Source organism: Tarenaya hassleriana, unplaced genomic scaffold (assembly GCF_000463585.1).
Source record: "Tarenaya hassleriana unplaced genomic scaffold, ASM46358v1 Cleome7, whole genome shotgun sequence".
Lineage (NCBI taxonomy): Eukaryota > Viridiplantae > Streptophyta > Magnoliopsida > Brassicales > Cleomaceae > Tarenaya > Tarenaya hassleriana.
The window spans coordinates 421,590-446,662 of NW_010969548.1; the positions used below are offsets into that span (position 1 = coordinate 421,590).

The window sequence follows — 25,073 nt, forward strand, 5'->3', positions numbered from 1 at the left end:
GGAATGCCAAAAGCAAGTTGGTATTTCTCAAAGTCAAATCCAAGCAATAAGGTTTTGCCATGTTTAGACCTAAAATCTAAGTAAACACAGTCAGTTTACTCTGCCATTATTCATAAAAAATCAGACCAGAGGGCATTTGATTTGATCAGGAACGCGGAAGAGATGAGAGGATATAAAAAACATACTTCAGACATTGTATACGTCTCTGGTTGCCAGCTTCATCATAATTCTTAAATGCCTCAAAGAAGTCGGTGGCTGCTTCTGCCCACTGACGTTCTGCCATGTGCATTTTTCCACCACATTCACGGATTATGCCCATGATCCTAGGATGAGGTATAGCTGATTTGATGGCAAGTGCTTTCTGGTACAATTGCTGCATTATTTCAAAGGGTTACAACTTAGTCAGAGAAGGCAAATGACAAGTTAGAGAAAAGTCTGACATCAAAGAATCTCAACATAAATTTTTGCATGAAAGATTTTTGCCAAAAATAGCAGGAAATCCTAACCTTAAGCTTCTTGTTGTTCTTTGTTTCAGTGTACATTTGAATTTCAATTGCGTAAACCTCAAGAAGCTGACTTCCTTTCTTCTGATCATCTGTGCCATCTTCTTTTTGACAAGATTTATGGAGCTCCTTCAGGATCTGGTCAACAGTAATTGTTGTTAATGCATAGCAAGAACTGTGAACCAGGATGAGCTGCTGTTATATTTGATCAAAACATGAATACCTTACTCATTCGTCCATATTCACCCATATCAAACCAGATCTTGCAGAGCTTAAGATTTGTTTTGAACCAAAGTCTCTGCAATGGAAAGAAAGCAACATATCACATCACTGAATTGAGGACAAGGCGCAGTAGCTGATACAGAAAGAAAATAGTTTCCAGACCTCATTCTTTGCCTCTTCAAGGGCTTTCAAAGTGGTTTGATAAAACTCTTGCAGCAGACCAAAGTTCTGGCTCGCAGACCCAGAGACAAAATCCATAATATTGTTTATACATTTCTCGCTGTAATTACGGGTCACTGCCGATTTGATGTATGTAAGCATCTCTCTATATGCTTCCATCATTTCTTTGTATTTACCCAGGCGATAGTAAAGCTTTACAGTCTGCTTTAGCGCTTTAAAACCCCTGACAACAAAAAGGAGGTAGTTGTGTATAAGAAAATAAAATTCAAGTAAAAATATTCAAAGGGTCAAGGACAAGAGAATCAAAGACAATGAATCCAAAGAAAAAAGCAATATTGTGACAACAAATTTTTCAGAAAGCAACCCGACAAGACATAAACCACTGAATTCGAACTTGCGGAAGGCAAAATTAACTTGCCATAAGCCACCAAAATCTCACAGGTAACGACGGAGTATATAATCAAAGAAAGGATAATTAATAATCCTGGAAAACCCTAAATTTCATCTCAACATGAGGCATCTCCCATCGATTTCGATTCAAGAAGTCGCAAACAAGATATGAGTCTACCTGTTCAAATTAGGTAATGAAACTTTAACAAAGCACAAAAACTCTTTCTAAACTAATGTCGTAAAATTCAAACATACATATAGACAATATATATACCGAGCACAATGTCATGATGCTAACTATCCTCTCATGCCACAGCAAACAGAAGAGTTGATCAACTAAACTTGGTCAACCTCTCACTGTCCAATGGTACTCACCATTCGGCCTTTTGCGGTTCCATCCGAACAACTTCAGCAAAGCCAGAAAGTGCAGCTTCTGGGTCAGTCTCAACAAGACCTTAAGAGAAAGAGACAAACCCTATCAGTACATTTACATCATCACTTTGAACAAGGAAAAATGCCATTTGCAAGAGAAACTGGGGATTCAAACCAAACAATGATGCAAATAAAATATTATATCCTATTGAAAAGTTGAAAGAAACAAAGAATATTGGTAAGGGAGCACCTTTGGAGTTGTAGTACTGGTTCTCAATGTCAACGTCCTGTTCCTCCGGTTCCTCATCGGAGTATTCAAATCCATAATCCTCCATATCGGCATCTGCCCACACCAAAATCAAGTTCGAAAACCCCATCTAAAGCATTTCCGTAACAACAACAACAACAAAAAACCTAACAAACGAAGCCAACATGAGTAATATCCAGAAATCTGAAAACCCAAATCATCCATAACACGATGAAGAGATCAAAATCTAAAGACGGAAGTAAGACCTGAAGCCATTGCAAATGTTCAAACGAAACGGCCAGCCGAAACGGGACAGAGGATGGAGCTTCGAGAATCCGGCGATGAACCCAGAAACCTCCGGAGAAGTCGGAGCAGAAGCCAGACGCCGACGAACCACGACGGAGGAGATGCTCGAGATTAGGGCAGGAGGAGGAGGAGGAGGAGAAATCTGGGTTCGGAAGGATCTTCTCGTTACTCTTCTATTGTTCTTTGATTGCCGGCACAGACGGGCTTTTACTAGAAGCCGTGATTTGATATTGGCCCAAGCGAACAAACAAAAAAGCTTCTTTTTTTTTTTGTGTATACATCAGCAAGATTCAAAACATAAATATTTTTTTTGGATAAACAAAACATAAATATAAATATTTTAAAAACGTTTTTGATAAAAAAAAAATTACAAAAGTCTGTGTTGGATATTCGTTATAATAAACTGTTTTTTATTATAAATATTAGAAACGTTTCAATTTACACCGATTTTTAATTGAATCAGATTGCATATAAATTCAATTTTCAATGAAACCATATAAAAACAAAAACAAAGATGTCGGACTCTCAAACCTTAACACAAACTTCAACAACTGTCTATAACAACATAAACCCTGCAAAAGACATTCAAAGTTACAAACAAAACAAAAGCATGCGTCTGTTTTTCTTTCTTTTCAGATTAAACAAACATAACCACTCTCGGTTCAGTCAGCATCCATCTCTTCAAGTGCGGTTTTGGCTGCAGCCTTAGCTTCTTCTAGGAGCTCTTCTGGAACCTGACAACGGGAAAGTGAACCAAAAAAATACCCGAAGAGCCCTGGGATCAACTCTATTGTTACACATACTCGATCTGGATTATAACGAAAAGAAAACGTTACCCCATTGGTATCATTTACATTCCAATCTCAAATACTTTTTGTGCTGATCTATTTTTCGGGGGACAAAAACGAGTTCAGGGTCTTAGTGTTCCATATATCAACCGATATCGGAGTTCATATGGGTTAGCAATTATCTTCTTATGTCAATATTTGTTGTGTGCAAACCTTGGATCAGTTGTCATTACCAATCTAAATCCCAGGTTCCAACGTTTATGTGCTAATCTCCGTCTAATTACCATAAGTTGGTGAATTTTACAGAGCAATGATTACCTTCTGATGTTCTCGTTTTGACTCGTCACATATCCAACTCATCTCCAATTCAAAAGCTTTATCCTTGGCTTCATCGTGCAGCTTGTATATTCTGCATTTAGAAACATGAAATTAGATCTTTGCTTATACATTAATATGAAGCACAAAACACGAAGATGCAGTGACATGGGCGGGCCTGCACGAAATCGCAAGCTTTTTTCAGCTCTGAATGACAGTAAATTCGCAGGATAAGTGTACTGAAAACACTTGACATATCCGAGGCAATACTCACATTTTGGCCACCTCAACTACGCCTTCCCTGCACGTCATCTCGGAAAGCTTCAACTTCTCTATTTCCCTGTAGAAGAAGAAAACCGTCGGTCGACAAAATAGTTAGATTAGGCCTTGGCTTTTCGGCAATTTTTATACAGTCTCTTTGATATAGAATGCTTGGTTGCATGATTTATACCAGTAACAAAAGCATATTGGGGGAAAAGAGAGGAATGAGAAGTGCAAAGAAACAAATTAAACAGTGATTCAAACAAAGCGCTTGGATGTCCGGAATGCCTCAAGTTCCAGATGGGGCTGAATTCTGAGACATTAACCGTGATTTTTCAAAATTCAGATTTAGAAACTGCCATTTGACATGCAAGACAACAGCTCATTTGAAAAAAATAAAACAGGGTCACTAAATACCGTCCACCACAGAATATCAACTGACCCGTTTTAAAACAAATGCATTTTTCTTGTATTAGAGTTGATCAGACACTATTGATGGATCAAGTTTGTGTCACCGATTTCTCGACTGTGGAGCAGATTGGATTAAAGATACTTCTGAAACATCAGACGTCTACCAAATTTGCATCCTAACTAATACCATAATTTTATGAACAGGGTTTGAAGTGTATGTATGAGAAACCAACTTACGTCTTAGCAGCTTGCTTTCCTTTCCCGATTGCCGCGCCAAAATATCTCTGAAGGAAAATGATCCAAATGAGAACATTGAGCATTATGTCCACTGTTAAAATTTGCAGACATCCCATTTGAAGCCCGGCTACTATTAGCAGAATGAACTTACATATGAGACGCCTGATGGCTCAACCATGTACAATTGAGGTCCATCTCTATCATAACCTCCAAGAATGACCCCACAGCCAAAGGGCCTTCAAAATCAAAACCAATCAGTTAGCCATTCACTCAAGAACAAAAGAGAGCAGTGATGAGTAAAGAAGAAAGGGAGTTGTTACAACCTGAGCCACCAATATAGGGTGCATAAATGTACATAACTCGCAACTCGATCAGAAAGTTCCTTCAAGGGTATGGCTTCACCATAGACACTAATTTGCCACGGAGACAAAAGGAGGAAGATTTGCATAATCAATGAACAATCTAATTATGTCAAAACAAGCTGGAGCATAGGGAGAGCATACAAATGGATATCACATGGCATGATGGCATCAACATCCCAATTTAAGACCAAGGTGGTGAAACATTTTTATACCCCATTATAAGCAAAAAAAAAACTCTGATGTGTAAGTCCTGAGATATGTAATAGCACTATAGCAGTCTTCCAAAGTGATGCCACATAACCAGAAAAAGTAGCTCATAGAAATCAATTGAAAAAAACAAAGTTGAAGATATGATATTTCAAAAGTTGAAGATACGTTGATGAAATCTTCTATCCACAGTAAGCCATATAAATCAGAGTCACCAACTACCCTCCACAGCAGAACATCATCAACTGATCCGTTTCTTAACCTAATCATTTGTCTTATATCGAATCTGATCAAACACTTATGATGGATCAGGTTTGTTTCACTGACCCTGGTAGAGTAGATTGACTTCAAGATATTTCAAAAATGCGTGCATCCCGATCACGTGGAAAATTCATGCAAAGTTTTAATCTTGGCTGATGAAATGAGTAATTCAAAAAGTCAAAATGCTTTCAGTGGCACCTCTCGTAATTTGTCGCTTCAGATTTAGCCCGTGCAACAATTTGCCTTCCATCAGCTGCTAATCCGGCAACAGCCTGATATAAGAAACACAGAGCAATAATCAACACAATGAATTGAAGCAGATACATAGCCAGACCAATGAGCACGGTAAAGAACATATCCTACAACAATATGTGTAATCTTAGAAACTAACTTTTAGGGGATAAGAATATGGAAGAGGAAAAAAGCATACCATGCCAGCATGACGATGAACTGAGTGGATTCTTCGGTTGGAACCCGGTAGCATCATCTTTGATGCAATAAGCTTCTCCACACCCTATAAGCCCAAAAGTAAAATTCAGTAAGAAAAACCGTATATCAAGTCTTGAAAACTGCCCCTCTCCATAGTCCACTCTCATGACTAATTGGAGAGAGCTCTTGATTAAACATATGTGGGGAAAAAATCATCAAGATGGAAATCTGAGAGATAGGTCACCAAGAGTTAAGAAAACAATACACCGATTTGCTTCAGATTATGGAAAAGTAGACTCTATCTAATTGCAAACTAAGAGATACAAACTAAAACAACAATCATACTGAATTTCAATGTTATATAAACAAAACCCACATGGTGAAAAATCAGTACTTCAGAGAATCCAAGTCCAAAAAGACTGATAAACAAGCTCAAGGTTACATGAATCATGGTTGTGCCCTAATCCCAACTCAAAACCCCCCAAGAACAAACTGAGACATAAAGGAAAGGGATGGGAATAAGAACCATACCATGACAATTCCGTCCTTGCACTTGATCCCAACAACAGTTCTGCAAGAAACTCACAGCCATGAGCTTTCACCGAACAAACAACAAAACTTAACCCAGCAAAAACCCTAATTCGTGAGCGACGAGGACTCCTAAACGCCATTTACCACCCGACAGACATATCCGGACTAAACGAAACCCAGAAGAAAGAATCAGAAGAGCGAGAACAAGAAGAAGAGGAAAATGGAATTGGTAACTGACCCACTGTTGTCGACGGCTTTGGCGGCGTACTCGATCTGGAAAACACGACCATCGGGAGAGAAGGTCGTGACGGAGAGATCGTATCCAGTACCAATGCTGCTCATTTCGTTGATCTTACTTCTTCTTCTCCTTCTTCTTCGGGGTCTTAAAGCACAAGATCGGAGTAAGGTTGTCTTTGGTCTCAAGCCAGAGAAATAAGAACACTCTTCTCTCTAGTGACTATCAAAGGATCCGGGTTTCGGGTCGGGTTTGAAATCGGGTCGAGCCGGGTATTTGAGTCACGTGTCTCTTTTTTCTGGGCTTCATAAAATTTTGTTCCATTGTTTATTAGGCCGTTATAAGCCCACCATTTAGAGGGACTATTTTTATTTTTTGACATTTAGGAGGCACAGATTTTTATTTTCAAAAGGAATTTCCGAGAATACTTTTCTTTTGCCATAACAGTATTTATGTATCCTTATTATGTTTAATTAAAATATTAAAACACATTATATTCACTAATTTTTATATTTGTGTGCATTTAAGAAAATAGATATCAATCATATAATATATAAAAAGTAAGCTAATTATCACAATTAATCATCATTTAACCTACTAATTGATTGCACAGCTTGAATATGACTTGAGCAATCTTCATCTAACCCGATTAATCATCGTTTTGTCTAACTAGCCATTTAATCCGATATTTGTATTGATAAATATAACATATTTTAATAAAAAAATATTTCTAAACTATCTAGTGATATTGTTTGTTATAATTAAAAACATAACACGATTTATATAAAACACTCACTATTGGCGGTCGCTATATAATTTAAATTAAAGATAAATTATTTTTATAAGTTTATATGAATATAAATAATTGAGAGTGGACAAAATTTATCTACGTTCATAAATAACCAAAATGCCGTCGACTTTTTTTTTATAAATATTACAAACATATCTTTTGAAATTTTAATATCTAAATAAAAATAAAGAAATTTTGATCCAGAATATCGATGGCCAATAATGACAAAACAAAATGTGGATATACTAAATATTTTTTTTCAAAGTTCCGAAATTCACATTCCTAAATTCTATACATACGAAATCAAACTCTAAAATAAATATTTGAATTCCAATAACTCAAAATATGATATAAACATTTGCGGAAGTGACAGATCAGCGTGGACAACGCCAAGTGGACGCAAAGAATATAAACTCGGGGGGACAGCATTAGATCCTCTCCCTTCTCCTCTCCTTTTTATTTCTTATTTTCTTTTATTTTAAAAAGAAAAAAAATACGTTAATGGGCCTTAATGGGCCCTATCTCCTTTCCCCCCTCCCTTTATAATTCAACACAGCTTCCTTCCCACGTTCATCGCAGTTCGCATAAATATTCAAATAACGTCTCTCTTCCTCGTCTACGATCGGAAAGCTCCAGAAAACCCAGCAATGGCGGATCAGCTCACCGACGAACAGATCTCCGAGTTCAAGGAAGCTTTCAGCCTCTTCGACAAGGATGGCGATGGTTCTCTTCTCTCAGATCTCACCTTCTTTCCATTTTTTTCCTGTCCGTCGGTTTTTTCGAACTGTCGTCTGTTTTCCAGTGATGATCTGCGATTATGCTCAGTTTGATGTTTCTCTGTTCACTCGAATTTATCCCTGAATATATTTTCGGTTTTGAGCTCTGTTCGTTTCGTTGTGTTCAAATTTTGTCGACGTGGTTGAAGACTTGGATGATGTTCGTGGAGTTTTCACGTTTTTGGTTCTTTGAATCGGGTTGTGTCGGTTTAAATTTTGATTCTCATGGATTGTCTGTGATTTATGTTCGATATGAGGTAATCTTGTTTTTCCTAGAAATGGAAGTATACGAGATTGGCATAACAGTTTCGGCTCTCTGGCTCTATGATTAAAATTTAATCTTCTGTTGTTATACCTCATCTGTAGAATCATAGTATCGGTGAATTTCTTGGACATGTGTCACCTTGCAGAGTTACATGATCGGTGATTTGAAATATTTCTAGTTTCATGCTGGGTGCAAATGCTCTGTGTCCTTCCTATATTCACTATTTCAGCTTGGCTACAAAGAAGCGTTGAGTTTCCAGAATTGATACCGTAATCGGGGAATATGAAGGTTTAGGAGATGTTTGGTGGATGTGGACTCAGTGAACCGTTGAAACAAATCATGCTAATATATCAGTCGTCTGTGTGTGCATGACCTGGCTCATGTGGCTATGCCGTTTCGTTATCTCCATGTTAGACATCGAACAATTCTGAAATCCTGGACTTTAGATATTGCAATTTTCGTGATTGAGCCATATGGCTTGTGAAATCTCATTCCATTTCTGGATGAGATTATCATCGCTTTCACCTTTTATGGATGTTTGGCTCGAATTTTAGAGCAGTGCGTGATCATATATTTTCTGAAATGAATGTGTTCGACCCTACAAACCCAAGTAGGTGGTTGTGCGGGAGATGTGGATGATTTTTATGAAACTTTAATTCAAGATCTTCTACTCCGCAAGTGGGAATCATCAATTTTTTCAGCTTCTCACCAGGTTCTTGAAAATGTTTTCAGGATGCATCACCACTAAAGAGCTGGGGACAGTCATGCGGTCACTGGGGCAGAACCCGACAGAAGCGGAGCTCCAGGATATGATACACGAAGTAGACGCGGACGGTAACGGTACCATAGACTTCCCCGAGTTCCTGAACCTGATGGCACGTAAGATGAAAGACACCGATTCCGAGGAAGAGCTGAAGGAAGCCTTCAGGGTTTTCGACAAGGACCAGAACGGGTTCATCTCCGCGGCGGAGCTCCGTCACGTGATGACGAACCTCGGGGAGAAGCTAACGGACGAGGAAGTGGACGAGATGATCAGAGAAGCCGACGTTGACGGTGATGGTCAGATCAACTACGAGGAGTTTGTCAAAGTAATGATGGCAAAGTGAGGAAACCTCTCCCATTTCTCTTTACTCTCTCTCTCATTGTTTGCATCGTCGTTTTTCTTGATCCGTGCAGTTGTTTGATGTTATGACCACGCGCTTTCTGCTCCTTGGTGCATTGAATTCTCTGTTCATCATCATTTTCCCCCTGTTCTCATTTGCATATGCAGAATTAGCCATGTCTCCATTATCAGAAAAGGGTATTCGTTTGTTCTCCAATTATTGTTTTTTTATAACAAAAAAGAAACTGGTATGAACTAGTAGCATGTCTTTTTGTTCTCCGATATAATATTCGAGTGACAAAAAGAATATTTTTTTGTCTCACAAAATATTCTAAATTTTTGCCAAGATCACTCGCTATACGCAGCTTAAAGAATCTGATTACTTGCACGTTGGGAATATCTTAATCATCTTATTCTCAGTTTAATATTCCTATTTTAACCTAATTCTAAACCTAAACCCTAAACCCTAAACTTAATTTCTAAACCAACTTTAAATCCTAAATATAATAATAAATTCTAAATTACAAATAATAAATTCTAAATTCTAGGGTATAGAAATTAGAGTTTAGGGTTTTTTATTTGAAGATTGGTGTGTATTTTAGATTTTAATATTTTATTGTTAGATTTTAGGACTTAGAATTTAGATATTAGAGTATTTAGAATTGAAATTTTGAAATAAATTAAAAATAATAAAAGGAGAAATTAAAAATAAACATGTCAAAAGGATCAAGAAAATTGTGGATATTTAGAAAGATATAATTACTTCAAAAATATTGCAGAGCGAGGAGACAAACTTTACTTTGGATAAGACATTCATTCTCTCCTGCGGCTTTTGCCTTGATCTCTCCACAAGGGCAGATCTTTGGAAGGTGTTCAGTGCCTTGGTGTACCTTTGAAGGGACACCAACTCGCATAGCTGCAAATATATCTCCGCCGAATAAAAAATATATTACGATAAACAATCTTCGTACAATAACGAAATGATTTGAAAGCAACCTCGAGGGGAATATAGGTAGGACGCTTTGGCTTTCCAACATTAAGGCAAGGCAAATCTGCAGAGTCACGCAACTCTATTTGATGGTGTTTAAGGAAGTAATCGTACACAGTCACTTCCATGGTTTCGAACTCGCCATTTTCATTCTTGGAATGCTTCTGCTTTAGTTCGAATCTAGTTAGATTGACTATTTTTCAAGAAATTAATTGCGGTTGCGGATACAGGAGACGACGGCAGAGGATAGCAGCGAAGCGCCACAATTCCGAACCCAAAGAAGAGAACCGTCGCCGCAAACAACGTTGTCTTATCCTCTAAGTCTCTCTCTCTCTCTCTTATTACACTAATACTACTACCATACATCGTATCATATTAGTCTTTGTGAAACAAGACATACTCAAATATAATTCGGTCGAATGATCATGCGATAATCTATAATAATAATAATAATATACAGTTCAAGTTTATCAATGTAAAGCATTTATGGGTGTTGGCTATATATATATATATATGTATGCCATTTGCTTAACGCTTTTGTATACAGACAACATCGGATCACTTCTCTGCTCTTATATATATATATACAGACACAAAAGGCACACCTCTCTAATCATTCATATGCATATATACTTATTATAGCCCCCGCCCCCCAATAACAGTGAAAACAACGAGTAGAAAGAAAAGGCGATGGAAGGCGAAAAGTTACTTAATCCTAAACCCTAAACCCTAAACCCTAGTCGTTTACTTTGCAAAACTTTCTGAGAGGGATACTTACTTATAATATATGTATAATTAAGGTATAGTTTCCATGTTTCCCACCAAGGCTAAAGCTGTAATATATTTATTTAAGACGTAGTTTCCATGGTTCCCCAAAAACAAATTTCCACGTGACCATAAAAACCAAACCAAATGAACCCAAAAAAAAAAAGCCTAAATCATGCACATAGTGACTGAAAATAATTCTAGGGTTTAGGGTTCATGCAGAATATGGCGAGGCAAAACACTCATACAACACTCATGCTCCGTTTCTACTAAACCCTCCCCTCACCCAAATCTCCATTTCTCAACCGAACCAAAGAATTCGAAGAACCAAAACAAAGAATGAAGAATCTGTTAAACTTGTCGATGAATTTATACGTCCCGATGATCGTAACGATAACGTGGATGAACGCGATTTCCGTCGAGCCGAGCCTTCACAGAGTCGGAGGAGGCCAGTACACTTGGAAGCCCGACATTAACTTCTCCGACTGGTCGAGTCATGAACGTTTTATCGTCGGCGACTGGATCTGTAAGCGATTTCTGAAACCGAGATGGCTTCGACGATGAAGGATGTTTCGTCGTAACCTTGTCCTTTTTGTTGTCGGAAAACAGATTTCGGGTTCGATAGGAGTAAGCACAACGTGCTGCAAGTGAACCAGACGGCTTACGAGCAATGCATCGAGACAGGTTTCATCTCGAACGTGACGAGAGGGGGACGTGACGTGTTCCAGCTCGTTCAGACAAAGCCGTATTACTTCATCTGCGGCCGAGGTTACTGTAAGAACAGCATGAAGGTCGCAGTCAACGTCCTCCCGCCTCAACCGCCGCCGCCGCCATCGCCCTCGATCCTTTCTCCTGCAACACCGCCAGCCACAACTCCTCGACCCGAATCCTACACAACTGCAACAATGGCTGCAACTTTCTTCATCCTGTTCGTCTTATTTTTCGCTTAGGAGCTTTCTTTTACCTCTTTTACTTTCACGGTTTCGGGTTTATGCTCGGCGTTTTTTGCATCTCTTTTTACGTTCTTTTTCGATATCTATGGAACCTTCACTGATGTTATGTTACTATATAATAGAAAAAGAGCAATGAACACAGAGAAGCAGCAGCTTTACACGACAGGGTCAATTCCTAACACATCAGTTTGTTTTTTAAACCCGAAAGCTCATCTTTTTTTTTTCAGACCCAAGGGTTACGTATAACCCTCGGGGCGGAAATACAAAAAAAAAACGCACATCGGGCGATGAAAACGAGTCAGTTTGGCCACAAAATGCATCGCCCGAATAAATGCATATGCCTAAGCTTAGACCCACCATGTTCAGGGGATTCCAAACGAGAAGCCAAAAGGGTTTAAGAAAACAGTATGTACACCAAACAAAAGAGGTAGGAGAGTTTCTTACAGTTTTTTTTTTCTTGCACGGAAGCCATATGTCTTCTGCTGCTTCCTCAACAGAAGAACATGGAGTTAGCGACACTTTCTTTCAGCTTAGGAAGCTGAGGGACAGAAACTTGTCCAGAAGCAGTGGAACCGCCGCCATGGCTGGATGATGTCTCGGAACGATCCTCAAACTTCACGAACGTCCCGATCTGAGCAGCTGCCAAGTGGGCATAGCATATTGGCGCGACTGCAAGAAATGAGAGATCGAATTAATACAAACCCACGGATCAGAAAATCTCATAAGAAACTTTCCAGAAACGAGAGATCGAATTAATCAAGAATGTATGTCAATATCCTCGTCAAAAACAACGGAACATTGCAGAGGGGAAAACTTTCCATTACCAACAGAAATGGCGGTGGTGCTTCGTTGATACACATAGGAAAGCGAGTGAACGAGTTCCTGGACTTCGTCAGGCGAGAAGCCGATCTCGTCATATAAGACATGGTAATGGGTGGGCCGAGAAGTGCCCTGATCCAACAACACACACTCAGATTTGGCAAAAGACCTCCAAAAAATCAAGAAAGAAGTCATAATAGGGTAAAGCCTTACAATCATCCCGGCCTGTGCGCATAGATAGAAGTCGTAATTCCTCGGGTGACATATTTTGGTGTCGACTATCGTCCCTGCAAAAGGATCAACACCCTTAGATGGTTAACGTCGCGAATATTATACATGTCCGATGCCTTTGAAGGAAGGTAGGGCACTCGCCTGGTGGGACGTTGTCGGGGGACCCTGGTTGGAAGAATTTCGTGTGGTGGTTTTTCTGAGCAACTATCACTAGGAATTTCGGATTCCATTTTTCATCCAGATACTTGCACGCCTGATGAAAGTTTTTTAAAAAAAGTTGATGACCACAGACAAAAAAGTCAAGAAAATACGAAAAATCGTATATGCGAAAGATTGAAATTTTTACCTCGATGACCTGATCGAGTTCGACATTCAAAACCTGGTTGAATTGGGACTCACTCACGCCGTCCCTACCATATATTATGAGAAAAGTTATCGAATTTAAGACAATCTTCAGCATTCCTTAAATCGTACAACTGTTACAACTGATAGTTACCTGAATATGATGATATGCTCTGGCTTTCTCTTACCTGAGCTCGTATAGAAATCCAACAGCAGCTCCCTGCAATCGAAGGAAAGAGACATGTCATGATGGCTCAAGGTCCCGAAACACGAACTTGTAAGAAAATTACGAATAATCACAGTAGAGGAAAAGAACTCGCACCTGATTATCCCCTCATCCTCGCCATTCGAGCTTTTCTTGAACAGGGAATCAATCATTTCAACCTTAGGGGGGAGTAATCGTACAGATGCTCTGTATCTCGATATAAGCGGCCACTCCCTTGAACTAACAACCTATAAAATAGAATGAAAACGGGACAGTGGATTACTCCAGGGAAATCGATTCAAAAAGGATATATAGTAAGGAATAAACGAGAGTTACAGCTGCAATGGATGGGATTTCTGATTGTCCGGGAGATCCGTGTGAAACATCCATCCCGAGTATAATGGTGGGAACCTTGGAGATTATCGGGAAAGCGGGAGTACGCTCTACAGTTAACAGCGAGTTCAGGCCACCGAGCTGTGGTTATCATTACAAACATAGTGAGAATCGTATGAAACAAATTTTTAGTTTATGAATCGAATAAGTTAGAGAAAAGATCACCTTTGCGTTGATTTTCATGAGACAGTTCAGAAGATAATTATCGTTAACACGCATTGGAACCATGCACTGAGTAACAATACCGAATTCAGTGAGGTTCTTCTTCTTCCAAGGACCTGAAGGATTAAAATTTTCCGATAAACTTAGCGAATAAAAATCCAAAATTTGTGATCGGCGAATGTTAAGGATCATGATTTAAAATACCTACCGTAAATCTCACAGTTTTTCCTCTCAGTGAGCAAACAAAGGAGGAACTGGGGAGCACCCGGGAGTCGGGACTGGACCTCTTCGAACATTTTCTCAACACGAACCATCGGAGGAGCCTTCCGAAATCGTTGATTCTCTTCAAACACATCAAAAGGATCAGCAATGCTCTGTGGACTGAAATAGAAACCCATTATTAACATAACATTCTGGAAACTAAAATATGATAATAACCAAATATACAACACTTACAATTCCTTTCATTTCCCCGCATCTGATTAAGTCCTGGACGAGTCCACGCACATTACAACGGGCCGAAAAGTTCACGACAGCCCACCGCTCTATCTTGACTGGCTCAAAAAATTTCTGGAGAAGGGCACTTTAGTACGGAATCAGACTTTTCTAGACAGAATTAGGAAGAGAGGCTTAGAGCACTGGCACCTTATGGCTGAAGTTCCAACGACCATTTCGGGGAAATATTTCATCGCCCTTTCCTGTTTTCAACTGTTAAACACACAAAGAAAAACAATATCTTAACTCCCGAATAATGGCTTCCGAATACGGAAAATAAGCAAGAATCAAGATATATCATATACTATCATACCTTAGGAGCAGGCAGGACACGACCCTCAACCTGAATGAAGCTGGGGCTGATCGAAATGCCACATGAACGGAGAATAGGTTCAGTACCATAGTTACTGACCTTAAGAGCCTGAACAAGCATTGATATATCAATTCAATGCTGAAAAATGAAGGAAATGAACTATGGAGCAGAGCGAGGAGACAAACTTTACTTTGGATAAGACATTCATTCTCTCCTGCGGCTTTTGCCTTGATCTCTCCACAAGGGCAGATCTTTGGAAGGTGTTCAGTGCCTTGGTGTACCTTTGAAGGGACACCAACTCGCATAGCTGCAAATATATCTCCGCCGAATAAAAAATATATTACGATAAACAATCTTCGTACAATAACGAAATGATTTGAAAGCAACCTCGAGGGGAATATAGGTAGGACGCTTTGGCTTTCCAACATTAAGGCAAGGCAAATCTGCAGAGTCACGCAACTCTATTTGATGGTGTTTAAGGAAGTAATCGTACACAGTCACTTCCATGGTTTCGAACTCGCCATTTTCATTCTTGGAATGCTTCTGCTTTAGTTCGAATCTAGTCAACGTAACAATACGATATTCAAAGATTTATTACAAACACATCTCACCTCGAAAAAACAAAAACAAGAGTAAAGTACAAATGGTCATACGTCAGTTCCCGGCAAGGCTTTTCAGACAGGCCAGTTATCCGATATTCCATGTTCGAGGGGGCAACTTTAACCCTTAGGTTCTTAAGAACACGTCTTGCCTGTTGAAGGAAACGGTGAGAATTTTTAAAGATTACAAAAATCAAACTCATGAAAAACAGCAATTTTCTAAATACCTTGGTCCAGTCGATTGAAAAAGTATCCTTGACACGTTGGTTAGCCATAAGAAAATCAAGCACAAGACCAGGTTGGATAATCATTGTGGTTGAGACATCTAACAGAAAATGAACAAAAATCCACAAGACATTAGATATTTATCTGTAATGAGAGAGTTTAAGTATGCAAAATGCAAGTGACTTTATACCCATGTTAAGTGACATGCCACCCTGAGTTGTTCTGAAACTCGAATGGAATCCCCTACAGCCCAAAACCCCATCACCGACGCTTTCAAAGTTCTGAGTGTCGTTATGGAAGAACGATTGACGGACAAGCAGGCATCCTCTGCAAATTATCCGAAAGAATGTTAATAAACAAAAAGTACATGATGCCTTGAGAAATCTAAAAACAAAAAAAAAAACAACCCATAAAAGTTTTTCACTCACTGTCTAGCAGCATGCTGACGTAAGATGATATCTAATACCCTTATGGCTTCTTGCGAGTTCTCAGATTCTTGCCCACGCATTGCGCTAGCAAGAGCTTGCAACGGAATTTTAGCCGCATAACTTATCTCCACCCGGAAACTTTTGGATTGGTTTCGGCGACGCATCCTTTTCTTGTCACCATCATCCGGGCTATCAAGGTTAGAATTTCCATTGGTCCTGCATGGGAAAGAAGTTTCCAGTCAGACTTAAGCCTAAAGCACTTAGAAATAGGACTATATGGAGCAATCACAGATATTAATAACCTTTTCGAAGAAACTTCCTCGAGCACAACCGAGAAATCCATTTTATTAGTAGGAAGAGCGCCAAATGTAAATAGAGTCTTTTCGCCATCATACGCGAAATCCTTGTCAGCTAAATCAGAGCGGTAAGTCTCATGCAACTTGTCAAGCACTTTTCTCCCCACACCCTTAGTTTCAACTGGTCGACCATCGTCATAGAAGAGAGCAACCTGTTCACCATATAAAAAAGCCCCAAAATTCACGTTACCCGAATTCAAATGAGGTAATAAAGAATCAGCTAAACAATATCAAACTATCAATAGACCAAGGGCGAGGAAAAGCAAATCATACGCTATAGTGATAAAAGTAACCATCAAGATTAGTGACATTGACTTTGAAGTGATTAGTCAATAGGGGTATCTTCTGTCCTTTTGTTCCAAGCCCGCGCCTAGCCATGGGAACTCGCAAGTTCTTCTTCTTTGGCGGTGGTTCTGTTTCAACACGCAATGGTTCCACATTTGGAGGAATAACTGGCGGCGGAGGGAGCAATGCTTCAGTGATTTCACCTAAGTTAGCAGAATCCAGATCTCCACTGCTTCCGTTACCTGAATCCATTTCCTAAGCAAGGAAAACACCAACAATGAGACAGATAACTAAACCCATTACCCAGGGTGTCAAAACGAGCCCGGCTCGCGAGCTGGCTCGTGGCTCGCCAGAAAACGAGCGATCTGAGCCGTAATTTTTTCAGCTCGTTAAAAAACGAGCCTAACGACGTGTTCAATGAGCTCTGGCTCGGCGAGCTGGCGAGCTGCTCAACGAGCTGGTATTTGGTGTTTTAATAAATTTTTATGTATTTATTTAAATTTATAATTATATTTAAAATAAATATAAATAAAAAATATTATATATGCTTGGCTCAACGAGTTGGCTCGTTCAGATCGGAAAACTGGCGAGCGATCTGAGCTGAGGTTTTTCTGGCTCGTTAGAAAACGAGCCTAACGAGCTGAGCCCAAAACGATCCGAGCCAAATGAGCCGAGCCCAAAATGATCCGAGCTGGCTCGTTTGACACCCCTACGGCCATTACCACAGTAAGAACCATAATGCCCGCGAAATACATGAGGAAAGCGTACAGAAGAGAATTTCACCATGGTATTTAGAATGAATGTACATGCAATCAGTGATATCTATAAGTGAAAATAAACCACAATGCTCAGTTTCAGCAGCCCAAACAATGTCAAGTTTGGTAGAGAAAGTGAAGTGACAAAAGAATGACATAAGAGATATCATCACAAGATCAAAATCCAACAACCAAGATACGGTTTTTACTGAAACACCGTCAAGCAAACGTCAAATGCAGGGGAAATGAACATGCATAAACATGAAATCCTTTTGATTGATAAATTCAAAAATCAGAAAAAGTTCTCACAGAATCGAAACATTCAAAGGTTGGAAACAAAGGCCTAGCAAAACCGTCTCACAATCAAAGCTTCCATCTTTAGGGGACTCGTTTCTCACACCTGCACTGCATCTACCAAAAAATTTAAAAGAACCAAAAAAAGGTTTCAAGCATAAATCAAACAACCGAAAACGATAAACAAGCTTCGAAAAAAATCTCTTGCGAAAAAGAAAAAAACTTCGACGAATGCTTGAAAACCCAAAAAAAAAAATGAAGGAAAAAATGCAAATGGAAAGAAAAAAAACAAGATTTTTTTCCAAAAGAAAAACCCCGCCCACTTCGTGCAAACGAGAAAAACAAAGAAGGAAAACCCAGAAAATGTTGTCAAGATATATCAGCATTTTCAGAGACGACCTTCAGGCAAAAGAAAACTTCAATCTTTTTGCAATTTCCACTACCAAATATCCACAAATAACAAATGGAGAAAGTAACTGCATGCGAAATTAGAACCAATTTCCAGGTTTCTAAATTTCTTTACATGTTCGTCGAGGTCCGATACTAGCTACTCTTACCACTGACCATAGCCCAGAAAAAAAAAATTAAAGAACCCAATTTTTTTACTAGGTACTAGAAAAGGACAAAGAGAAGAAAAATTATAAAAAAAAACATACGAAACCAGGGAGTGAAGAAACTACATTTTCAGAGAGAGTGAAGGTAACAAAACTCCAGCAAAAAACAACTACTTTTTTAAAAAAAAACAGACAAATTGAAACAAAACCCTAAATAACCTGAGAGTACCGGGCGATGAAGGAAGACGAAAAAACCCTAGAAGAAAAAAGCCAGAGGGGTTTTGCCAATCTCTCTCTCTCTCTCTTAAAATTTCACCCTTTTTCTTGTGTTTTGAAATTTGGATTAGCCGGAATATGGTCAATTTCAAATTTAAGGGAAAAACTACCGTTTTAAATTCTCTACAACGTGGTTCATGAGAGTACAGCTACACCTTCGATCCTTACCGTTCGTTTTAATTTGAAGGAAGCAATGAACGAAGATCTGAAGATATTGGCTTTAAATAGTAGCCTACGTGCGCAGTCACTGACACGTACACCAGCAGACTGAACGTAGCTTTCCCAACTATCGACATGAAGATATTAATATTTTTTTTACTACTATTGATAACTAATCTATACATAAATAATTTACAGAAAATTTGATTTTATTTTAAAAAATTATTTTTTCACTGAGCACAAAACCGATAATAAACTTGTGGAATAGAATAACTGCAAAATCATATAATGAATTTTAATATTTTATTATTGTTAAATAAACTAATTTAAAATTTAAGATAAGCCTAGTAAACGCTGATATCGATTAAATGATACTATTATGAAATATATCAACATTATTGTACAAAATATTCGGATAATTTTATAAATTTTACGACAAATTCAGATTTCGGATGATTAACAGTACAACATTATTAACATGGTCAAGAGCGCAAAATAATCATTTTCTCAACAATTAACTAATATGACACATGAATCATATTATCTATTATGCAAAAAACGAAGCTTTTATAACGGAAAATTCCTCCAGGCAGTCATCAACTTCGGTGACGTCACCAGTTACTATGATGATGTCAGGTGATCTCTCTGCGATTAGCCGTAGACAATCTTCTCTCTTAGCAACCGACGCGAGACTTGCATGCTTCAAACGCTATTTTTTTTGGTAAAACAACTAATCAAACTTCGAAAAAATATATATAAATAAACTTTGGCAAACCTATCATTCAAATCTCAAATTTACTAGATATAACTAAATAATACCTCGAACTTGCAAATTGTTACTCTAATAATCTGTTGATTTATTTGACCATAATTTCAAATAATCAGAAATCCACGTTGGCCCATAAAATTGATGTCAGTGTATCCGTGTAACCACTTTAAATGAATTTTTGTCATATCAATATTTTTTGGGTCGAAATTTAATCCGATTGGAGAGTAAATAAAGCGGTTTTCCGGACCAACGTAATAGAACATAATTAGATTGAAGGTTTATTCAGTTAAAATTGGTTATGTAGACACACTGACATCAGATTTATGGACCAACGTAGATTTTTGATCGCCTGAAACTGTGGTCAAACAAGTCAACGGGTTACTAGAGCAATAATTTACAAGTTCGAGATTTTATTCAGTTATATGTTGTAAGTTTGGAGTTTGAATGATAATTTTACAAGTTGAAGGTTTATTTATAATTTTTTTTTTTTGTAAGTTCGAGGTTTTTTTAGGGGTTTTACTTAAAATTTTAAGCACTTTTATATTCAAGTTACAAATAAATTTTGAATTTATTTATTTTTATTGTTTTTTGTTACTCAGGTGGGTTTTCGGTCCAATTTGATTTTTTTAATCTATGTGGGCCTAAATGGGACCATTCAATAAAAAGCCCATTGCGTATTAGCGGAAAATTAGTATTGACGTGTCTCCATGCTATTGGTTAAGACAGTTACACCTCGAGGTGTAACACTATAATTCTCATTCTGACAACGACGACGTCGTCCTAATCCACCCCTTTTCTGGGTCTAATAAAGTGAATTAAAGGTTTAAATAAATAGTAATTTTCGAAAACGAAGGTTAATAATTACTACTAAAGGTAACAAAGCAGTAGAAATATTATCTTTTTTAATTTGATTAAAAATTTTGGATCGATACTTTCTAAGTGTGAAAGAACAATTTATATTTATAAAAACACTATAGACAATATAATAAATCTATTGCGAAAAAGTAACAATAATCCATCACCATTCAGTTACTGCTAGTGTAATTTATTAAAATGCTTTTGAGAAGTTTATTGCGAGATTTTGTTTTATTCAATTTTACATATGATCTTTTAATCGATTATGACCCCATAATATGTATTCATGCACACACAGAGATATACACATATATATATATATATGTATGTATGTGTATATATATATATACACACGACGATGACGATGTAATATTAATATCATACAAATTAACAATATGTGATATACTAAATTAATGTCTCCTAAGTAAATAAAATAAGATAAATTAATGTCTCCGCGTAATATATAGTAAGTGAACTCGTCAACACGGATCTTACTACGACAAAAAAATAAATAAACGTCACATCACCATTTGCATTAATTGCAATATAAATTAAATGATCGCATTAAATTTCCCCACAAAAACATGGTCGAATATTACGAAATTCCGTTTTTTTATTAAAAAAATAGGAAAAAAGAAATAATATTATTCCGTTCGCAATAAAGAAATCAATGATGTAACTCAAAATCAAAACCCACCATCAACGCATCTCTTTCTCTCTCCTCTTCAGATTCCATTCCACAAGCTCGGAAATCCCAAAAGACCAAGGTCTCTTTCTCCTCGTGCGATTTTGTATCGACTTTTCACCTTCTTCTTTCTTGAGAGTTCCATGAAATTAGGGTTATTTCTTCCACGATAGGCTTTCTGGCCGAGAGGAGAGATTCAGTTCTGTTTTTTTTTTGGCGGATTTTTTACTGGTAATGCTCTCCGTCTTGAATTTTCGTGGTGTGTCTATTTGTACGGATTATACTGAGATTGATATTGATGTTGGTATTCGTGTTTATGTTCTTTGATCTCTGATGGGTTTTTTTAGCTCGAGTGATATTTTTTCTACTGATTTTGCGATCTGAGTGTATTCCTGATCGGAGACGAGAGCGATGATTTAATCGTGGATTTGACTGGACGAAAGCTTTTTCGGTATGATTTCTCTTCTTTTTTTTTTTTGGTCTTTTTACTTTATCACGTGAATTTCATTCACCTGATTGTGTGGATCAAGCTTGATTTTTACCATTTAGCTTCATTTTCTAGCGAATTTTCATGGGTATGTTGTTCTCCCTCCGATTCGTTTCAGAATTTGACGAACGTATATGATTTTGTCAGATGACGACCTCACTCGTTGTGTGCTGTTGGAATCCATGTCTAGAACTAGAAATGAGATTTGATTTATTCATTTAGGCATTAGGGTGTCATCATCTTTTCGTGTGGTTGATGTTGATGTATTTGCCTTGATCGTTATGATTTTTCATTCTTTGATGTTTGCAGATGAAAGATCTGGGTTCACTCATAAACTGTTTTGATGTTATGAGACTCGAAAGGATCTTCTCCTTCCACTGGATAAACTCTCTGATCTGTTTTCTTCTTGTATTGCCTTTACAGGTTAAACAAGTCAATCAAGTCTTTTCTTGGTTTCAAGTTTGTGATCTTCTTCTTCCATTGAAGAAGAACGATCTGGTGAAAGATGATGATGTTCAACGAGATGGGAATGTGTGGGAACATGGATTTCTTCTCCTCTGCATCACAAGCTGAACCGGAAGAACCGACTGTGGAGGATGACTGTACGGACGAAGAGATGGGTGTTGATGAACTGGAGAGGAGGGTGTGGAGGGACAAAATGCATCTGAAACGTCTCAAGGAGCAAAGCAAGAGCAAGGAAGGAGTCGATTCTGCCAAGCTGAGGCAGTCTCGAGAGCAAGCGAGGAGGAAAAAGATGTCGAGGGCTCAAGATGGGATCTTGAAATACATGCTGAAGATGATGGAAGTGTGTAAAGCTCAAGGCTTTGTCTATGGGATCATCCCCGAGAACGGAAAACCTGTGACGGGTGCCTCTGATAATCTCCGCGAGTGGTGGAAGGATAAGGTGAGATTTGATCGGAATGGTCCGGCTGCTATAGCAAAGTACCAAGCCGAGAATAACATTCCAGGCAGTAACGAGGGCAACAGTCCCATCGGGCCGACACCACACACGTTACAAGAACTTCAAGATACGACTCTTGGATCGCTCTTATCGTCTTTGATGCAACACTGTGACCCTCCACAGAGGCGGTTTCCATTGGAGAAGGGAGTTCCTCCTCCATGGTGGCCTTCGGGGAAGGAGGAATGGTGGCCTCAACTCGGTTTGCCAAAAGATCAAGGCCCTCCACCTTACAAGAAACCCCATGATTTGAAGAAGGCATGGAAAGTCGGTGTCTTGACTGCAGTCATCAAGCATATGTCACCCAACATTGCTAAAATCTGCAAGCTTGTGAGGCAGTCCAAATGCTTGCAAGACAAAATGACGGCCAAAGAGAGTGCTACTTGGCTTGCAATCATCAACCGAGAAGAGGCCCTTGCACGAGAGCTTTATCCCGGGTCCTGTCCTCCTCTTTCTTCATCCGGAGGAAGTGGACCGCTTTTCACCAATGACTGTAGTGAGTATGATGTTGAAGTTGTTGACAATGATCCCATTTATGATGTCGAAGAGCACAAACTAGAGAACGTGATCAGTCCTCCGAACTTTGGGATTGCTAATATGCATATGGTCCAACAACAATTCCCTGTTAAGGAAGAACTCACCGCCGGTAACGTGGTATTCGTGGGTAAGAGGAAACCAAATGGCGATCTAAACTTGGCCATGAACAGAAGAACCTTCGTTTGTGAAAATCCTCGGTGTCCCCACAGCGAAACCAATCTTGGATTTCTAGACAGGACTTCAAGGGACAACCACCAACTGGTGTGCCCATACCGAGACAGTTGTTTACCTTATCGATCATCCAAGTTTCACGTCAGCGAAATAAAGCCAGCAGCTGTACCACAACCCTTTACTCAGCCAAAGCCAGTGGTTCAACCCATCGACCTAACAGGCTTCGGGGTTTCAGAAGATGGGGAGAGGATGATCTCCGAGCTCATGGCTATGTATGACAGAAACGTCCAGAGCAACCAAGCTTCTTCAATGGTGGAAAATCAAAGCATGACGCGTCAGCCGAAAGCTCCAAATCATCAAGAACAACAGATCCATTTCAACAACAGCGATGGAAACATGATCGAAGGAAGTTTCTTTGAAGACTTGAATATCCCAAACAGCAACAACAACTGCAGCATCAGCAGCCGCAACAACCAAATGTTTACACAAGGAAACAGCGGTTTCAACAACAACAACATCACCGACAACAATAACAGCAGTGGAATCCAGCTTGTGTTCGACTCTACACCATTCGATCTGACATCATTTGACTACAGAGGCGATATGCAAGCAGTGGGGATGGAGGGTATGATGCCGAAGCAGCAAGATGCATCGACGTGGTTCTGAAGTAAGTCATTATGTAGAATCTTATCATGTATGCTAATCTGTAAAAGCAACTTCTACTTACCTTGTCTTGTAATGAAAACTCTTACAAATAGTATTTGGTGGTGCTGTCTGGCCGGTGAATCTCTCGACCTGCCTTGAATCTTAATTGTAGTTTCCCTAATGTTGCTTCTTGGGAACTCTATTGGGACTTGCATTGTCTAACATTGTAAGTTTTTCCACCATATGTTAAATCCATGTTTCTGATTGCATATCTGAAAGAAGGCATAGTGGGTTCCTTCTGTTGCAGATCCAAACCTATCTTCCCAGGTCTCCATGGGTCTTTTGTTCATAGCCAAGTGTAATTCCCTTCAATTAGGTTTCTTTTATCCTCTCCTGCTGGTGGGCAGGGATCGAGGTTTGAAAGTGGAACCATCATCCAGTCCCTCAAGATTGGGAATCAGTCCTTTTCTTGATATGGGAGATATGCTTCACCATCTTCATGAACTCAGGGAAGGGGAAAAAACCATTCCAAGCAGTTTGAAAAGAGGAATAAGAGAGGAACAGTGCATTCACTCTTGGACAAGACATTTCTCTAAAATCTTCTTCAAACTAATCTGTTTCTTTCTTGTAGTTCTTCTCGAGTGTTTCTTGGCTTCTTCTTTTCACCAGCTGACATGTGGCTATTCCTGAATCTTGTATATAATCTTGTGTATAATATATATATATATATATAGATAGATGCAAGTATATATATATGAGCAGAAACAAAAGAGATGCAAGTTGCAGAACAAGACGTGAGGGTAAAGCCTCTCTCTTGGCTGTGTCCTCCCAACAGTGGAGCAGTGGACATTGGGACCAGACGTGTGTTTCTTCTTCCTTGTAATAATCCCCCGAAAATTAATCCTTCTTCCTCGAATTGGCAAAAGAATGGTCGCATATTTTAATTACAAAAACTGAATTCACTGTATTTCACGATTATAAATATTTTTTCTGTAAAACTTTAACAAGTGCCACTTTTTTTTATGAAATTTTCTTCACATTTAAAAAATCATTGGATGCTTTCTCTTATAAAATCAGAAGATATTACAAGTCTTGTGGAATAGTCATCGTACTCGCTATCGCTGTGTGAACTTTGTCGGCTTGTACGTGTGTTTTTATGTGATCTATATATATATTATA

General features: G+C 38.6%; 6 protein-coding genes across 11 annotated transcripts in view; 3 read left to right on the forward strand and 3 right to left on the reverse strand.

The window, feature by feature from the left end:
* The window catches only part of LOC104800481 (COP9 signalosome complex subunit 2), a 3,771-nt gene extending 1,339 nt beyond the window's left edge, over window positions 1-2,432 (reverse strand). Inside the window, exons 1-7 of the mRNA XM_010523291.1 lie at window positions 2,181-2,432; window positions 1,918-2,010; window positions 1,671-1,749; window positions 888-1,128; window positions 727-801; window positions 507-641; window positions 186-373 (exon numbers count right to left, since the gene is read on the reverse strand). Coding sequence (XP_010521593.1) covers window positions 186-373; window positions 507-641; window positions 727-801; window positions 888-1,128; window positions 1,671-1,749; window positions 1,918-2,010; window positions 2,181-2,190 — 821 coding nt within the window. The 5' untranslated portion in view covers window positions 2,191-2,432. The remainder of the gene's footprint in view (window positions 1-185; window positions 374-506; window positions 642-726; window positions 802-887; window positions 1,129-1,670; window positions 1,750-1,917; window positions 2,011-2,180) is intronic.
* A 259-nt stretch (window positions 2,433-2,691) lies between these two features.
* Window positions 2,692-6,458, reverse strand: LOC104800482 (proteasome subunit alpha type-3). The gene is made up of 10 exons (XM_010523292.1): window positions 6,261-6,458; window positions 6,023-6,062; window positions 5,493-5,576; window positions 5,261-5,334; window positions 4,556-4,642; window positions 4,384-4,468; window positions 4,233-4,279; window positions 3,598-3,663; window positions 3,327-3,417; window positions 2,692-2,954 (listed from the first exon to the last, which is right to left on the reverse strand). Exons 1-10 carry the CDS (start codon window positions 6,362-6,364, stop codon window positions 2,883-2,885), a joined length of 750 nt encoding a protein of 249 aa, XP_010521594.1. The 5' UTR covers window positions 6,365-6,458; the 3' UTR covers window positions 2,692-2,882.
* Window positions 6,459-7,631: 1,173 nt separating this feature from the next.
* On the forward strand, window positions 7,632-10,678 carry LOC104800483 (calmodulin). Its single transcript, XM_010523293.1, has 3 exons — window positions 7,632-7,770; window positions 8,821-9,190; window positions 10,409-10,678. Exons 1-3 carry the CDS (start codon window positions 7,695-7,697, stop codon window positions 10,497-10,499), a joined length of 537 nt encoding a protein of 178 aa, XP_010521595.1. The 5' UTR covers window positions 7,632-7,694; the 3' UTR covers window positions 10,500-10,678.
* A 92-nt stretch (window positions 10,679-10,770) lies between these two features.
* On the forward strand, window positions 10,771-12,265 carry LOC104800486 (lamin-like protein). Its single transcript, XM_010523295.1, has 2 exons — window positions 10,771-11,469; window positions 11,553-12,265. Exons 1-2 carry the CDS (start codon window positions 11,283-11,285, stop codon window positions 11,891-11,893), a joined length of 528 nt encoding a protein of 175 aa, XP_010521597.1. The 5' UTR covers window positions 10,771-11,282; the 3' UTR covers window positions 11,894-12,265.
* Window positions 12,030-18,673, reverse strand: LOC104800485 (protein argonaute 4). 4 transcript variants are annotated; one of them, XM_019201045.1, is made up of 23 exons: window positions 18,572-18,673; window positions 17,866-17,915; window positions 16,738-17,004; window positions 16,411-16,616; window positions 16,109-16,324; window positions 15,871-16,007; window positions 15,683-15,780; window positions 15,510-15,607; window positions 15,244-15,415; window positions 15,047-15,163; window positions 14,857-14,964; window positions 14,694-14,756; window positions 14,505-14,618; window positions 14,257-14,422; window positions 14,052-14,164; window positions 13,830-13,967; window positions 13,611-13,741; window positions 13,443-13,508; window positions 13,293-13,356; window positions 13,088-13,199; window positions 12,929-13,002; window positions 12,721-12,847; window positions 12,030-12,565 (listed from the first exon to the last, which is right to left on the reverse strand). In XM_019201045.1, the coding sequence occupies exons 2-23, from the start codon at window positions 17,878-17,880 to the stop codon at window positions 12,387-12,389; spliced, it is 2,781 nt and encodes a 926-aa protein (XP_019056590.1). In that variant the 5' UTR covers window positions 17,881-17,915; window positions 18,572-18,673; the 3' UTR covers window positions 12,030-12,386. The 4 variants fall into 4 exon arrangements, with proteins under 4 accessions (XP_019056590.1, XP_010521596.1, XP_019056591.1 ...); XM_010523294.2 differs by having other exon boundaries at window positions 17,814-17,915; XM_019201046.1 differs by lacking the exon at window positions 17,866-17,915.
* A 2,410-nt stretch (window positions 18,674-21,083) lies between these two features.
* LOC104800487 (protein ETHYLENE INSENSITIVE 3-like) lies at window positions 21,084-24,165 on the forward strand. Of its 3 annotated transcripts, XM_010523297.1 has the most exons (3): window positions 21,095-21,327; window positions 21,444-21,547; window positions 22,007-24,165. In XM_010523297.1, exon 3 carries the CDS (start codon window positions 22,089-22,091, stop codon window positions 23,913-23,915), a length of 1,827 nt encoding a protein of 608 aa, XP_010521599.1. In that variant the 5' UTR covers window positions 21,095-21,327; window positions 21,444-21,547; window positions 22,007-22,088; the 3' UTR covers window positions 23,916-24,165. The 3 variants fall into 3 exon arrangements, with proteins under 3 accessions (XP_010521601.1, XP_010521599.1, XP_010521598.1); XM_010523299.1 differs by lacking the exon at window positions 21,444-21,547 and having other exon boundaries at window positions 21,084-21,178; XM_010523296.1 differs by lacking the exon at window positions 21,444-21,547.
* Window positions 24,166-25,073: the final 908 nt, after the last annotated feature.

What these genes read in the sequence shown, in the direction of transcription:
- LOC104800482 (XM_010523292.1), bottom strand. Translation starts at nt 6,364, where the DNA reads ATGAGCAGCATTGGTACTGGATACGATCTCTCCGTCACGACCTTCTCT. An exon ending in AGCCATCAGGCGTCTCATAT is followed by an intron (nt 4,280 to 4,383) that starts GTAAGTTCATTC and finishes ATTTTCCTTCAG; the next exon opens with AGATATTTTGGCGCGGCAAT. An exon ending in GGAAAGCAAGCTGCTAAGAC is followed by an intron (nt 3,664 to 4,232) that starts GTAAGTTGGTTT and finishes CTTCTTCTACAG; the next exon opens with GGAAATAGAGAAGTTGAAGC.
- LOC104800483 (XM_010523293.1), top strand. Translation starts at nt 7,695, where the DNA reads ATGGCGGATCAGCTCACCGACGAACAGATCTCCGAGTTCAAGGAAGCT. An exon ending in CTTCGACAAGGATGGCGATG is followed by an intron (nt 7,771 to 8,820) that starts GTTCTCTTCTCT and finishes AAATGTTTTCAG; the next exon opens with GATGCATCACCACTAAAGAG. An exon ending in GTCAAAGTAATGATGGCAAA is followed by an intron (nt 9,191 to 10,408) that starts GTGAGGAAACCT and finishes TTGCGGATACAG; the next exon opens with GAGACGACGGCAGAGGATAG.
- LOC104800486 (XM_010523295.1), top strand. Translation starts at nt 11,283, where the DNA reads ATGAAGAATCTGTTAAACTTGTCGATGAATTTATACGTCCCGATGATC. An exon ending in TATCGTCGGCGACTGGATCT is followed by an intron (nt 11,470 to 11,552) that starts GTAAGCGATTTC and finishes GTCGGAAAACAG; the next exon opens with ATTTCGGGTTCGATAGGAGT.
- LOC104800485 (XM_019201045.1), bottom strand. An exon ending in GTTACTTTTATCACTATAGC is followed by an intron (nt 16,617 to 16,737) that starts GTATGATTTGCT and finishes TATGGTGAACAG; the next exon opens with GTTGCTCTCTTCTATGACGA. An exon ending in CGTCAGCATGCTGCTAGACA is followed by an intron (nt 16,008 to 16,108) that starts GTGAGTGAAAAA and finishes GATAATTTGCAG; the next exon opens with AGGATGCCTGCTTGTCCGTC.
- LOC104800487 (XM_010523299.1), top strand. Translation starts at nt 22,089, where the DNA reads ATGATGATGTTCAACGAGATGGGAATGTGTGGGAACATGGATTTCTTC.